The sequence below is a fragment of the Nansenia antarctica genome, assembly GCF_963989245.1.
Source record: "Nansenia antarctica genome assembly, chromosome: 6".
NCBI lineage: Eukaryota > Metazoa > Chordata > Actinopteri > Argentiniformes > Microstomatidae > Nansenia > Nansenia antarctica.
The window spans coordinates 5,843,885-5,860,977 of NC_137676.1; the positions used below are offsets into that span (position 1 = coordinate 5,843,885).

The 17,093-nt window shown below is 43.8% G+C and overlaps 1 protein-coding gene across 1 annotated transcript; it reads right to left on the bottom strand.

The window, feature by feature from the left end:
• Window positions 1–2,045: 2,045 nt before the first annotated feature.
• LOC308161078 (5'-nucleotidase domain-containing protein 2-like) lies at window positions 2,046–16,702 on the bottom strand (the record flags this gene model as incomplete). The annotated part of the gene is made up of 14 exons (XM_080535025.1): window positions 2,046–2,446; window positions 3,735–3,799; window positions 4,176–4,316; window positions 4,534–4,620; window positions 5,007–5,088; window positions 5,553–5,654; window positions 7,297–7,399; window positions 7,512–7,572; window positions 8,720–8,848; window positions 9,868–9,961; window positions 10,641–10,696; window positions 10,882–10,956; window positions 11,765–11,949; window positions 16,324–16,702. 14 exons carry the CDS (start codon window positions 16,700–16,702, stop codon window positions 2,185–2,187), a joined length of 1,821 nt encoding a protein of 606 aa, XP_080391151.1. The 3' UTR covers window positions 2,046–2,184.
• Between the last annotated feature and the right edge of the window lie 391 nt (window positions 16,703–17,093).

Consider the following 17,093-nt stretch of genomic DNA (forward strand, 5'->3'; position numbering starts at 1 on the left):
GTTACCACTCCCCTGTATTATTCCCTCCACAAGAACATAACTATATTCTACCAAGAGACAGAAATAAAGACAAATTCAGTGATACGTGTTCATGTTTTATTGGATGCGTACAAGCACAGAAACAGTTATGAAAAGCAACCATGTGGCGTCTGGGTGGTGTAGCTCATTAAGGTGCATGCCACGTAACAGGGACAGATGTCGCCAAATGTGCGGAGCTCCGCTGCAAATACAGGGAGAGGCGAGAGGTGACCTCTGCTGACCCCTGATTGCGCAACCCCTCAGAAACTGGTTGGTGTGTGGGCAATAAGCACCACGTGCCTGTTACATACATTGTTACAAACATAAAACTGTAACGAAAAAGCACCAGGGGCGGCAGCTGTCACATCTGCCTCACTGAGGGGGGCGTGTACTGAGCCAACGTCATTGACGCTCGCTCACTTTCCCTCACATCACGTCACGTCATGTCATTGGTCCCAATGAGCGGGCCTTGCATGGTAGCTTTCCGCCATTGGTGTGTGAATATGTGTGTGTGTGTGTGTGTGTGTGTGTGTGTGTGTGAATGGGTAAATGAGAGGCCATTGTAAAGCGCTTTGGAATAAGGCGCTATATAAGTGCAGTCCATTTACCATTTATAGCAAAAAACTTCCAGTGGCTGCAAAAGTGGAAAGCGTTATATCTAACCATAAAAATGTCTCAAAATTGGACTTTCAATCAAAACAGGGAGAGATAAACAATTGAAGACCAATGCCTGAGCTTAAGGACCTACTTCAAACGAAGGGACAGAAAATAACACTTGGTTGAAAGCCATAGCACTGTAGCATAGCTAGCCATAGCACTGTTGCATAGCTAGCCATAGCACTGTAGCGGGAACATAGATATGGGTTTTAGGACATTTACTTCATTTACAAGTAAAGGTAAGACCTTGCAATATATATTTTCATTTGTGTTGAATGAGTATGAATAGTGGAACTGCATTTGCCTATAAAACGTGAAACGAATACATAAGTTACCTGTAGGCTATGCGTGAGCAAAGAATGGTGAGATGAAATATGAAACATACGATCACCAACAGTAGCTCTACCTGGCAATTGGTGAATTTAAGCTACCTCTATCAGGTTCATATGTGGGTAAATCTGGCTCTGATATTAGCCAGTGCTTCCCCAACCATTGACCTCACTGCACGTCACTGCCACCTAATCGCAGGGTCCCTGGTTCGATTCCTGCCATCAACCTGTCCTGCATGTCATCCCTCCTCTCTCTCATCATTCCTGTCAGTCTCTACTGTCTCTATCCCAATAAAGCATAATAGCCTATTTTTAAAAAATGATTATAAATAGATGTGTGTTATAGATAGCACAGATATGCTATGCAACACTATTTCAAGGCGAACACCATGTCCATAGCAACTGCTAAATGAGTCTTTGTATGGTGATGCGTCATGCACTGATGAGCCAAAACATAATGACCACCTGCCTATGCTGTTGGTATTATGCCTTAGGCGCCCAACACCCTGTCGCCGGTTTGTGGTTTGTCCTTCCACAGACCACTGTCGGTAGGTAGGTACTCACCACTGCTGACCGGGAGCACCCCACAAGCCTTGCCGTGTCAGAGATGCTCTGACCCAGTCGCCTGGGCAGCAGAACAATTTGGCCGGCCCTTGTCAAAGTCGCTCAGGTCTTCTCCTGCCCACTTGTCCTGCATCCAACTTCAAGAACTGGCTGTTCACTTGCTGCCTAATATATCCCCACCCCCTTGACAGGTGCCACTGCAACAAGATAATCATTGTTATTCACTTCACCTGCCAAGTGAGTGACTCATCTATCCATCAGTCATCAGAAGAAAAAGTAATCTATGCTCGGGCCAGGGGCCATTGGCATAATGTCATAATGCTAGAAGTGCGTTTTTTAAAAAAAAACAGATAAGAAACTGTACGGGGGGGCGGGGGGGTAGAGGGGATGTACACTGACTGAAGGGTAGCTGAAGTTATACGTATCCACAGAGTGTTCTTATTCCTTAAAGTCTACGATTATTTAACGAAGGTCTGGTCTACCAGAGGGAAAAAACCCTCCATAGGGCTGTGTGCTGATAATACTTCTTCTCTGAATAACACAGATCTACATTGCCCTCTAGTGGGCTGAGTGTGTAACTGTCAATGAGATGAGCTTCAGAGCTCAGTAGTGTTGCTCAGCGGATGTGGGCCATCTCCTCTAGGAAGGGCGTCTTCATACAGCCGGTGCACAGCTGGTCCATCCACAGGGGGGCCTCGTGCTGCAGGGGGGTCCTCCGGGGGTAGAAGGTGTAGGAGAGGTCATAGTTCAACAGGCAGCTGATGGATGCCATGTAGACGTCCGAGAAGCGACACAGGCGTCTGGAGAAGTAGGTGGGGTTGTGGCAGGTGCGGAAGATGCTGCCGAACTGAGGGTTGAAGAGGTTCTTAGTTATCAATCTGAAACACAAAGGGCAGGGAGGGGGGGAAGGAGAGACGGAGGAGAAAGGGACGGAGAGGGAGAAGAAAAAGAGGGGAGGAGGGATGTAGAGGAGAGCAGAGAAAGAGAAGGTAAGAGTCGTGCCATTGCCACCAGTTACCTGACTGGAGTCTTCGGTGTAACCGTGGTAACGGGTGATGAAGTCTCAGCCCAGGTGACATCCCTGATCACCACATTAAAAATGTTTTATTCATGATTCTTTTTCTAATCTATTTTATTTTATGTCGATTATTCAATTGTCACTTTCTTTTGTTGTTGTTTTGTGGTCTGAGCTGCTGTAATGCTTGAATTTCCCCTCAGGGATCAATAAAGTGGCTATTAGTTTAGTTTATTTATTATTCACACGGTTTAAAAAAACAGTGCAAGGAGGGAACGAAGCCCAGAAGGCTTGTAAATAGTTCCACTCCCGTCAATAGCCAAGGTTTAATATACTACAAAGAACACTTAATACATGTAAATAAGACAAGACATTGTAGTGACCACTCATTAATGAGTAGAGCATTCATAATAACGGCATTCCAGCCTTGTATAAAACACTGTTGTATATTTGTGTTTACTACATCACCCATGCTGCTTAGCGGGTGATATGACATGATATGACGGGTGATATGACATCTTTTAGTTGCTTTATGAAAAAACCTTGTTGGTAATTCTAATTACCGAGATGTTTTACCTCTAAAACGAATGTTAACTTGGTGGCAGATATGTTCCACAGAGAGGTAAGTGGAATGATTACTGTGCCTTGTTGGATATGAGTGAGTGTCTGATTAAAAAATAAAGAAACTATGGAAGGTAGAAGGAAGATCTTGCTTATCGTTTATGAACTTGTACATGAATAGGCATGATTGAAAAATATTCAATTTGTCAACAGGTAGTAGTGAATATTTCTTAAATAGAGGTGCAGATGGTTCAAATCTGTTAGATTACCTATCTATCAATCTATCTATCTATCTATCTATCTATCTATCTATCTATCTATCTATCTATCTATCTATCTATCTATCTATCTATCTATCTATCTATCTATCTATCTATCTATCTATCTATCTATCTATCTATCTATCTATCTATCTATCTATCTATCTATCTATCTATCTATCTATCTATCTATCTATCTATCTATCTATCTATCTATCTATCACAGGGCTGAGATCCTGGATAGCACCACTAACCCACCTGAGACACCTGGATAGTACCACTAACCCACCTGAGACACCTGGACAGAACCACCAACCCAACAACACCCACCTGAGCTCCTCCCTCTCCTTCAGCCAGTCCTGCAGCACCTCTGTGGAGCGTGGATCCCGATGCATCTGGCATGTGACAAGTGACACACGTGTGGGAAAAACAGCACATTCATAATCAAATCCATTAAACAATTTAAAGCAAAAATGTTGATGGAAAACACACACACACACACACACATACACACACACACACACACACACGTCAGATAATTATTGCTGCTGCAATTCCAAAATTGTATTCTCCTCAGCCAAAATGTTAATGGAACACACACTCGCTTGCACACACACACACACACACACACACACACACACACACACACACACACACACACACACACACACACACACACATCAGCCAGCTATTGCTGCTGCAATTCTAAAATGTTATTCTGCTCAAATTCATATAACACATGAACGTCCTTCCCTGGCAGTGTGTGTCTACCTGCATGCGCTCCAGCAGCCCTGTGAGGGCCTGTAGCCAGGTGAGGCTCTGGGCGTACTGCTCCGTGTTCACCACCTTGGTCTCCAGCTCCAGCTCGGGCACGATGGCCCCCGTACGCCAGCCGTGCCGCAGCATCAGGTCCTGGGGGGGGAGAGGGGGGGGGAGAAGGGGGCGTAGAGAGGGAGACCAGCCTGAGTTTCACGGTTCAATCATTCCACATTGCAGATGATAGAGCTTAAGTGCATTCTACAAGAGTGGACTATTGTCTTGGTTTTTTCACCCTGCGGCACATAAGATATATGGTTGCGTGTGTGTGTGTGTGTGTGTGTGTGTGTGTGTGTGTATGATAGACACTCACAGCCAGGTCACTGTAGAGATGGTCTCCAAAGTACAGCACACTGGATCCTCTCCAGCCTGTCAGTCGTAGGAAGTCATACAGGTTTCCCTGAAACATAACATGTACACACACCACAATGCTCTGAAACACAGCACACACACACATACACACACCACAAGGCTCTGATACACAACACACACACACACACACACACACACACCACAAGGCTCTGAAGCACAACACACACACACACACACACACACACACACACCACAAGGCTCTGAAGCACAACACACACACACACACACACACACACACACACACACGAAAATATGCGCTGCAATGTCAGAAACCGAAGCCTAAGAATTTCATGGAACGTTCATGAGGTTTGAATGTCACATCACAAACATTGCTTAATAACAGCATTGATCGTGTAAAACTAAAAATAGAGCCAGACAGGTGCTGGTGAAAGCAGACAGTGAAAGGGTGCTCACCTGTTTGTAGACCTGGCCTTTGTCCAGACTATTGATCTTGTCCCACTGAAGGTCGCCGTTGCCATCCAGGCGTCTGAACGGTCTGAGAGAGAGAAAACAGGTATATGATATGTCCCTTTTGTAGAATGGCAAATTCTCACTATTTTCGGTTTTGGGGAGGATCGAAATATCATCCAAATAAACGACTTTTGCAGTAAAATATTTGTATACAACCATCGATTTCATAAAACAGACATAGCAAAGATACGAAAAAAACATGGTTGTGCTTTGTTATACGTCAGGTATTTTTTTTTTTAAGTACTAGTAGAGAACATTCTATATTCTACTCACTCAGCCTCAATTCAAACACAAGCACCAGAGAATGACTTAATTCATTAATTCATTAATCACAAGTGAATTTAATTAACAATGTTTGCTGTGGTGTTTGGTTTCAGTACAGTTTAAACCATTGTTTCAGCCAATCAAGTCACTCAAGAGTGAAATAAACACCACACAAAACAACATGGAGATGGAAGGTCCTAGCCTGCAGAAACACTCAGCACTCACTTGACACAGTCGTTAAAGAAGTGGGGTTTGTCGGCCTGAACAATGACGACGTCAAAGAAGCTCATCCAGTCCTTCCCCACCATGTACCTCATGCCTTTATCCCTGCACACAGGTCACAGAGAGGGCAGGTCAGTGAGTGTGTGAGTGCAAGTGTGTGAGAGAGGTAGTGTGTGTGTGTGCGTGTGCGTGTGTGTGTGTGTGTGTGTGTGTGTGTATGTGTGTGTGTGTGCGTGTGTGTGTGTGTGTGTGTGTGTGTTTAGCCATTATACTACCAACATTCTAAGAATTCTTATGTGATTCACTCCTTAAACAAAATATATGTTGTAAGTTGCTTTGGATAAAGGAGGCTAAATGCCTAAAATGTAAATGTAAAGTTGTGTTTCATCCAATCCAGTCAATGTAAACACCACTGCAATACATGGATTGAAACTATACTGGGTAAACAAACACATATCCGGCCATCATGAAAAACCAATGCAACGGTGTTAAGATAAGAGATTTGCCACCTTTTTCAACTTTCCACCACCATATTGTCACGACCCAACAAGCTCTGCATGTACATTAGATTAGTATTATATTAGTACATTAGTCAATAATCGAATCAGCTCGTTAACATACAGGGCCGAGGCCAGACACAGAAGTATAGGTAAGCTCAGCTGGCAGTTTGACGGTACCGAGTAAGGTGGTAGAGGGGAGAAGCTGAATACCGTACGCTGAAATCTCACCAGCGTTACCTCAGCGGCGCGTGTGCATGGCGGAACGTCTGCTGTACTTCCTGTCACGTCTTCCCTTACTGGCAGCGTTTCTGTTACTGCTCCGGAGCTGCTACTGACGTCACTTTTTCAAATGCCAATCAGTTGGGCCGTACTTGCATCTGATTGTTTAATTAGGTTCTACTAAATAACCAATGAGAAGACCGTTACGTAAATCATACATTAACGTAGGAAAAAAACAAAACAAACATGTGATGTCCATTGTAATGGACGCAGGGTCTGAAGGGGCAGATATAGTTGGGTCCGTGACAATATCTGTCAATTTATAAATGAGTTAAAGATCCAGTGTGTACACTGGCATGGGAACGTTAAGTGGAGAGTGCTGTTTTGGCAAAGACAAAGCGCTTTCTAAAATCAGCAGTGGTGGTGGAGCATTGGCCTTTTATCTACCGTTTGTACACTTTGTTTGTTTACACGGCTATGCACACATTTGCTGCTATTAGAAAACGGGTTACGGTTAAGGTTACATAACATATTGTTTTGTTTTCAACTTTTCAGTGTTGCTGTGGGCAGGAATGCCGAAAACTACATGGTACACCTTTATTCAAACAATCAGTCCAACAAAAACCTGAGCCTGCTACCTTGAGATGTCCTCAGAGGGAAACACTCAGGGCCGGTCCTAGGCATAGGTGAACTAGGCGGTCGCCTAGGGTGCCAAATGACTGGAGGGCGGCAAATTCCAAAAAGAAAAAATATTTTTTACATTTAAATAATTTTGTCTCTATGAATTTAATGTCTCTCTGAAAATATGTCTCAGCCTACTGTCTATTTTTGTCTTGAAACCATTGTTGTCCATATTTTTACTGTTGAATGTGTGGGTGGTGATGAGGCAGTACTGGTGGCTTAATGTGGTGGTGGTGGTGGTGGTGGTGGTGGTGGTGGTGGTGCTCCTAAAATTTTGGGGGAGGGCATCAAATCATACTCTCGCCTAGGGCACCTAAATGCCTCGGACCGGCCCTGGAAACACTCACACGAAGCTGAAGGGGCTGTTGGTGATGAGGAACAGCTTCTTCCCCTGGCTGACCAGGCGATGCAGCACAGCGTAGGTCTCATCCCCTCGCATGATGTACTTCTCTATGGACGGACAGAAGGAGTAGAAATGTATCGACAGAAAAGGTACACAACTAATGTATAACTAAGAGAGAGAAAGCAGGTAGTGATCAGTAGTAACGTTGGGATTGCTCACCCAGATCTTGCATGATCCACTTGTACATGTACCCTTGTATGTGAACCATTCCAATAGCTTCCTGCAAATTAAAAACGTTTCTTTTGTTTTTGTTTAAATGCCTTGAATATACAGTAAAGACAGTACAGACACACTGCAAGCAGACTCTTAAGACGTGCCAATATTTATGATATACAGCACTGATATGAAGCACTGCCACTCTTTGTGGAGGTTCACTTTCACCAAAGTTAGCGGTTGCAAGGGCTTAACTCATTGAATACCAAGGGTGAATAAAGTGTCCCAAATTGTCAACATGCTAGAGTGCCACGGGTGACTTTATTCACCAAAAACGAATAAATGATGATGCTTCATTTTGTAGCCAATCAAAGAATTGTTGCTAGGTAAATACCACATGAAACACTTGGTACTCTAGGTGGTGAGTGTTCTGGAACTCTTTGGCAGTTGGTGAGTTAAGTTCCATAGATACATTTTTCTTATGATGACTGATGTATAGATGATTCATTTACTTAGACAAATGTGTTTGTTGAAAGTCGCTTTGGATAAAGTCTTCTGCTAAATGTAAATGTATTCTCGTGTGGTAGCCTGCTCTCCTTTCCTCTCCTCTCTCACATGAACGTTCCGAAAAGTCTGTTACAGTCCAGGGGAATTTGAACTCAATCTTATGCTACTAAACATGTATGAGAGCTGTTTAATACGGTGTAAAGTGTTGTTGCTCTTTTTTTCTTTCTTTATCTATCACTCTATATTGTAATGTTCATCCGTGTTATATTTAATACTGTTTTGATTGTACGACTCTCTGGGTTCCCCTGAATATCACACTCTCTGCTCCAACCCAGTCCAACAGGTCGAAGAAGGAGCTTGATTACGGAGGAGGTTTTTACGAAGGGAGAGTAACACTAGATCTCTCTAGTTTCTTTTGGCAGACAACGTGACATGCTCTAAACCCAAAGAGGACGCACTGCAACCAAACACCCCGTCACCCCAGGAACGGCCTGAGAATAGCGATTGTTCGGTAATCCACCCATTAGAAACCCTGGCATGGTCTCACTGAGGTGGACAGATATGTGAACTGAGGTGAACCTTCGGTTGAAAGTCCCCACTGTGCAAAAACAGTCAACTGACCTGGGTGAACGGTGTGGAGAACCAGCAAGAGGGCGCGGAGAGGACAATAACGAGAAAGGACGTGTGAAACCACGTGCAACACTCACCGAGACGTCTCTGTAGAGGTGCTCTGGATCATACTCCACGTTGTTGGAGATGAAGAAATCGTTGGCCACCGCTAGGAGGGTCATCTCAGGCAGAGAGAAGACGTCCATGAACTGCTTCACCTTGGGCCCCTAGTAGGATGATAGGATAGTTAGTACATTTACTCTAAAGTTGGGGTATTAGAAAGATGGTACGGCAACATTTATAGTTTTACCAAAATGTACATGAAAATACTAACATCTAAACATTTATCCCCCCATCACACTCCTTCATGATTATGATCGCTAATGAGGTCACATGATCAGGAAAAACATCTGGACCTATCGACAAAAAAACGTCACGTTTTAAACCATGTTTAAACCATTATTTTCCAGGAGAAATGAAACAAGTGCCCACAGAGAACTGACCCCGTGAACAGAACTAATCCCTAACTTATTACCCCAGGGAGGCCAGGGCCAGACCAGAAAGGATTCTGGGTAGGGCTGTTTGTGATGGAGGATTAGGGGAAGGGGAAGAATATTGTGTTCACTCCACAGGGAACGGCTCTAAAGATCTAAAAATAATTTGAACCTGTGTCAAAACATCAAAGCCTCTGGCTTTCCAGACAAAGAATCTGGAACAAGTAGTCCCCTGCAACACTGTGACTGTCAGGCCATATCGAGAGATTTCAAAAGATTTGTTGAGCCCGGTTGGCAGTTAAGAGAAAATTATTACAATTCAAACTTCGACTTTGATAATGAATGACAGCAAAATTGGGCTCTTGTGCTTGATTAGTAAAATGTTGCTTGTCAGTTGCTTAAAAGGGAAATGTGGAAACGATAGTTTACGAAATACAGCCGCAAAGCTTACGTAATCATGTAGGACACTTGTCCTAACTGACAGATGATATAAAACCGCAGATTCTTCATCCTGTCACAATAAAATAATGGTTTCCCAAGCTTAAGCATTTGTAAGATGTGTTAACGCCTATGTGGCGATTCCAAAAAATTAGACCGGTCTCTGTCTGTTACAGGGGATGGCTGGTGGAGGTAGAAATCAGAGGAATGTTCCTCATTCCATTCCATGCATTTCAATCAGGCCATCCTCCGATTTCTACCTCCACTGGCCTCAGAGGTGATGTGGTATTCATCAGGGACACACGGTGACTGACCTTTCCGTAGAAGCCACTGTCCTGGTTTAGAGGTACATGGTGGGTCCCGTTATAGAGGCGCAGGACCTCCTCGTCAGAGACTGGCCTCAGGCCCCTACGGTCAACACAGAGGCTTGAAAACACTCATGCACACAGCGCTGGTACTCGCACGCAGCTGTTGTGTCTGCACAGTGGGTTAACAGCGATGCATCAGTCAGTGTTTGATTGTTCTGCTATCGTGGAGTTAGGCCCGAGTGATGATAAGTAAGTAGCCTTGAGAACCGATGGTTCTCGAGCCTAATGGCCCTTTGGGGGCAGGAGCCTATTTTATGTTTCCGTAGCGTGAGGCGGCGTGATGTACAAGTACACCCCCTGGACATGATGCTGGTATTTCGCAGGGTGTTACCCCCAATCCAACCCTTAATGCTGAGTGCCAAGCAGGGAGGCATCGGGTACCATTTTTAAAGTCTTTGGTACGACTCGGCCAGGGATCGAACTCACGACCTCCCAATCTCAGGGTGGACACCCTAACCGCAAGGCCACTGAGCTGGTTACTCACACATACTCTAGCTGTAGTTATGTCTGCACACTGGGTTAGCAGTGAGGCATCAGTCAGTGTTCGATTGTTCTACTATCGTGGTGTTATGCCTGAGTGATGATATCGGTGATGTATTGCTCTGTTCTGCCAGTCGGTATGCAAGTAAACGAACGTGGAGTTGATTGTGTTACAATTGTGTCATGTGTTTCAGATTACAAACGCAATAATAGCTGTTACCACTGCGCTCAGCACTCACTGATATACGGTTCCCAGCTGAATGTAGTGGAAAGCATCTATCTTCATCAGGAGACCCTGCAGGAGGACATCTGGTGCTGTTACTTGTGTTACGTGTAAATATGTTACATTATGTATTATTATTATTATTATTATTATTATTATTATTATTATTATTATTATATTATGTTGACATTTGACCATTTCTTATCTTGTCACTTGACACATTGACGTTTAAAGAGGGTGCGCGTTGCGACATTTACCTTTTGAATATCGTAGTGAAGACCCCGCGCAGCAAAGTTGGGGATGTAGTCATATTTTCCAATACCTTCGGGGTACTATCAAACAAGCACAGAAACAACATTTATCAGATTAGAACAAGTCTACAGTAAACATGTTGTCCCCCCACAGCCAGTCAGTGTTCTTTCAGTGGTTACTATAGAAACCCCCTTAGGCCAATCAGTTTAGTTTTGTAGATGTGATCTCTGTGGTAAAATGCATAATTGACCCAAGTTTTGTCAAAATCGTCCCAGTGGTGTCTGATATATCACGAGTGACATACAAACTTACAAACATACAAACAGACAGAGACCAATCCACAGTCCTCTCCCGAATTTCATCATGGGGGACAATTAGAATGTATTGGATGTAAATGTAGTTGGGGTGACGATAGATAGATAGATAGATAGATAGATAGATAGATAGATAGATAGATAGATAGAATTGGGTTATAGGGGATACAATATTATATATAGTATTGTATACTTATATACTATAGGCAGTACTCAAGTTGTAAAAGAAAATCAGGGGGGATGGTGGATTTTATCATATGGGGACAATTTTAGCTTCCCCACAGCGTCAGTGACTTCAGTGCCAGTGACTTGGTAAAAATGTCATTGCATGTGTGCGTGCCCCCTCCCTCGCCCACAGTATTTTACTCAATATGCGCAAAACTAAATGTTAAATAGCGGTAATACCACGTTCATTGATAAAATGACATAAGGGATGGAAAGGGGGGATGGCAGTTTTAGAAGGGGGATGATTTTGACCGTTTTTATTTCAGGGGGGATGCCATCCCCCCTCAACTCGAGTACTGACAATAGGTAAGATTGAACATCCTCCAGCCTGACTCTGATCTGGACACACCTTGAAGTGTTCAATGAGGAAGTCCCGGGCCTTGTCATAGATCATAGTGTTGAGGGCGTTGGAGTAGAGGGCCAGGGTGTAGTCATAGTCAAAGCCATAGATGTCCACCTCAGACAGACTGACTTCGTTGTTGGCGTAGATGGTGGAGGAGTTGAGTAGGTTACACACACCTGGAGGGATCAGGTCTGGGGACAGAGAGAGAGAGGGAGAACCCTTTAGTCAGAGGACCAGTGGAGGCTGGTGGAGGTAGAAATCAAGTAAGTGAATCATCCTAGTCGGCACACCACACCAGGTCCGGTCATCCACCATCACCAGCATCACCTTCTCTGGCCAGAACATTCCCCTCTCCTCATCTGTTACCAACCTGGGCGTCAAAATGGACCCTCACCTCACCTACGAGACCCACATCAAACATATATCCAAGACAGCTTTTTTTCACCTTAGGAACATCGCCAAACTCCGTCCCGCACTCACTCTGGCAGATGCAGAGAAGCTCATCCACGCCTTTGTCTCCTCCAGACTGGACTACTGTAATGCACTCCTCATCGGGATTCCTAGCAGCTGCCTCCAGAAACTTCAATACATCCAGAACAGCGCTGCTAGGATCCTGATGAGGGTGCGCAAATATGATCACATCACCCCCATCCTCAAATCACTTCACTGGCTCCCCGTCTCCCTCAGAATCGAATTCAAGGTCTCCCTCCTCACCCACCAGTGCATCCATGGAACTGCCCCCCCCTACCTCAAGGAACTCCTCCATACCCCTCAGACCTCCTCACGCACCCTCCGTTCTACTGCCACCAACCTCCTCAAGACCCCAGGACCAAGCTCCGCACCATGGGAGATCGGGCCTTCTGCTTGGCTGCTCCCAGGCTGTGGAATGCTCTCCCTGACCACCTAAGGGCACCACAGTCTGTGGATGCTTTTAAACGAGGCCTTAAAACCCACCTTTTTAATAGAGCCTTTTTTTTTGCCTTTTAATTGAAAATGTTTATTGTTTTATCTTCCTGTGTTTAATTGTAGCAATCCTCATGTGTTTAATTGTAGCACTCTGAGATTTCCTATGTAAAGTGCTTTTATAAATAAAATGTATTATTATTATTATTATTATTATTATTATTATTATCTATCCACCAGTCATAGCAGGAAAAAGTTATCTATGCTCGGGCCAGGACTGTTATATTAACAGTAGAGAAACAGTATACTGGGGGTTAGAGGGGATGTAGATGTCTCAGGGGGGATAGTTAAGGTGTAGGAATGTGAAACACACACCATTGTTACATGAATTAATCTAATGAATAATGTATTGTTGTTCATTCAACACCAAATCAATGTTCAAGTAAGAATGAAATACAACAGCAGTAATCAACAGAAAGAAAAACTTGCAAGGAGAGCGCAACCCAACCCAAGGAGAGAGCAAACATTCGCCAGGTGAAATAGAATAGTTGTTTACTGGAAGCCACAGCTCCCAAAGACTCTCTGACAAAAACATTAATTTGCTATAAAAAGACCTTGTAAAACATGTACATGGAGAGGATGGATAACTAATAACTAAGAAACGTAGATACTAACAGACAGATAACTAATAACTATTGACCTCTGTTCCCGCGACCAGTTCCTGTGTTCCAGAAGATGTCTCCAGTCCTCCAAAACTAAATGAATGTGATGTGCAGTAGTTGTTAGAAATATTGTTGTACTACCTATCCGTTTGACAGACTGATACTGTGGTCTAGGACATTTTAATCAGGTTCTACACACAACTGGGGTTTTATGAGATTTGAGGACGGTAATTGTCAGTATAAATCCTTTTGAGGTGATTGATAGTGTAGTGTAGATTAGTCAAACTGCTGAATGAGTTTTTCTGCGGGAGAGAAGGGAGTTATTCTGCCAAAAATACTCAAAACAATTTAGTGAGGCAAGCACACAAGAGATTAAAGAGAGAAGTCACTGGGGACAGGAGGAGGGTGGGGGTAGAATTCTGAACAGGATGTACAGAGGACACAAATTACTTTTCCCCAAACAGGAAATGCAGAGGTCCAAGATATGGGAACAAAAAGAGTTTGTTTCAGAGCTAAATCACACTAACCTTTTTATGTTTTTGGGGTGGATCTGAGGATTTCAATATCTATAACTTTTTATATGGGAACTCTCTGTGTGCTTGCCCTGTTCTTCATGAGTAACCATGCAACACAGTTGCACAGCGAACACACAGAGCCAGATTAAACAGAGGGTCACAATCTGTTTCTCAATCCTTCACTAAAGCTCTGGTAGGCTATATGACCGCAGGGCAGTCTGTGACATCCCAACTCCGATCAGGGACATTGCATGGAATGAGATCTGTGCAAAAAAGGCACATCTTTAATGAGAAGATTCCAAACATCTCCTTTTTGGTGGTTTTCCGAAAAGCACCACCTTGATGAAATGGTTCTATAAATGACATTGTTACACCTCAACAGTGTCATTAAATAAATAAAAAATTTAAATAAAAAATGAGACATTAATAGACATCTGAAAAATGATACACAGTAACAACAGTCCAGGATGATTTAACATCCCCCAGCCTGACTCTGAACCCCCCGATCGAGCCAGCCGGAGGAGTTGTACAGTCTTATCGAGCCAGCCGGAGGAGTTGTACAGTCTTATTGCGGCAGGCGGAAAACATCCCCTATAAAGAACCTCTGAGAACCTTTCCTTAAAAGAGTGTATGAGAGGAAGTGTGACATGGCCTCAGACGGGTCAGAGAGGAAGTGTGACATGGCCTCAGACGGGTCAGAAGCAACAGCAGCTGGGCCCCAAAGTGACAGATTTACTCAATCTTTCACTAAAGCTCTCTTTCCAGATGTTCTATATAAAAATATAGTTTTTTTTTTCACATTTTGTTTATTTTTTTTATTGTATTAATAGACACTGGAGAGACAGTACAAGGGGGGCAGTCGAAGTCATAGGAGGCAAAGTATAGGGGAAAAGCAGGTGTCTTAGGAGACACAGTGCTGGGGGTAGTAATGTCTCAGGAGGAGCAGTTAAGGTGTAGCCTGAAGAGATGTATTATGTAGATATATGTAGATGTATATGTAGATGTATAGTGTAGCAGGACGCTGCTGTACTGGACCTGGTGTCTTTGGGGCTGTAAACAACACTATAAGGCTGACCCAAACCGTACTGTGATGGCTTGGATATCTCCCTTCTACACTGTCATTTCCAGCCCTGATTCAGCTACTATGTACACAGGCTCTGTAGTGTGGATTTGGGGCGAAATGGGCAACTGTCTCTATGGTGGAGGTCAACTGGACGTCTAGGTCAACTGGTACATGTGGCTATATATGTTTTGTTGTGATAACAGTCTAGACAGTGATGGAATAGAATCGATGTGTACAGTGGATAGTGAGTTGGATTGGTGATCTGAAGATCCTGACTTCAAATCCCCACCTGGGAACACCACCACTAGTGTGCTGCCCTTGAGTAAGGCACTTACTTAGCCCTAAATTACTCCAGGGAGACTACTGTCCGTGTAATCTCTAGTTATAAGTAGGTTTGGATAGAAGCGTCCGCTAAATGGCAAAAATGTAAATGTAAACGTGTATGGCTAGTGGAGTGGGTGGGGGGAAAAGGGGGAAACTGTCTGTGCACCTAAGCCCACTAGCTCCAACATCCACCAGTTCATAGGCTTACAGTGAGAATTGCAACTAGCAGTAGGGGTCAGATTCAGATTCAGATTCAGATAACGTTTATTGCCATTATGCATACACATATAGGAATTTGCTTTGGTGTTACAGTAGGTGCGTTTATGCTTTTTTCACATGAATACATGAACAAAAACAAATGCAAAAAAATAGGACAACACAGGACAGACAACAGTGCATTGGATAGAGCTATACGTATATATAAAGTGCAGTGCAGAGTTTTTCAATGGGTCCAGTGCATATTCAGTGCATATTCCAGTGCAGATAGGTTTCATTATGTGTAACTTGAAGCATGGCAGGGCACTGCAACCTCGGTTCATTGAGGCAGACCTCTTGCTACTTGGCAGAGGTCCGGGCCCTGACTGAATTTGTTTTTAGCTGATTAAAATGACCTGAATTCGAGACCAAAGTAAACAAAAAATGGGTTTCAACATGTTGCTACTTTATGTCTCCAGTGCCCATGACAGGAATGCCATCTGTTGTTGCTATTTGACCTAGTTTGAAGGGATGGATGAACTCTTACAAAGCCAGTACAAAATGTCTTCAACCAGGATATGACTCACTGCTGTGTATTATCACCAGCCTCCAATGAGTTATACCCAGTGGCCCAATCAATGTAATTTGTCAAAGTGTTCAAGCCTGCTGCTCGGCTCAATAAACCAATCGGATTCAATTGTACCAATGAACGGATGTTGTTGTTGATTTTCTTTCTATAAACTCAGACGTTGGGACAGACAATTACGGAACATGAAATGTTTGTGCATCGCAGCCAGGCGCATGGGTAGGGGTCTTACAGATGAACGCACCGTGAGAAATGTGACTTCAATATTGGAAGTCTGCACAGGAAAAAGTCACAGTATAAACTCTCCTGCCACTTACCGTGCACAAGCCGTTTCATCTCATTGTAACGAGCCCATAGGTATGTCTGATTGTCCACCTTTAGGGCGGTGGAGGAGTACGACCGTCCTGGGACTGCCAGCGGCTCCTCGTAGCGCTTCTTGCCCGCCACCTGATGCCTGTGCGCGGCAGGTGTAGCAGTGGTGGAGGGGGAGGAGGGCACCCCTGTTGCAGCCGTGCATGAGTTTGATCCATAAACTTGATCATTTCTAAATGTCCCATCGCCACTAGTTTGGCTTCCCGGGGACTCTGATCTGGTTGAAAACGCGCTGACTTTAGAAGACCTTGCAAGAGGCGGTGTCCTGCTACCGTTATTCCACAGCGCACGGCTGAGCGTTGCACCCACTTTCTTGTAGGACATCGCAACAAGTGAAGATTACACTGCTGAAATGTGATAAAAATACTTTTTTTTTAGAGAGATATTGATTTTTTTGTGTTGCAATAACGGAAGTTGACACAGATTGCTGGTCGCTTTCAGATTATGTCATATTCTGAAGACATAACAGGTTTGACTTTTCATTATGCTCTCTCTAAACGCCCACTATTGTTTCCATAAAATATGAGGGAGGGTCTAGGATTCATTGGGCGAATCAAATGAAGTTGCGACTTTTTAGTGCGGAATACATGTAAACAGTAGGCGACTATGGTAGTTTTCGAGGAAGGGGTTATGGATGATAGTTTCCCATTAGATTAAAACGTTGTTTAAGTTTTCTCTCCTTTTTCTTTTTTTTACTCTCCTTTTTCTTTTGTAT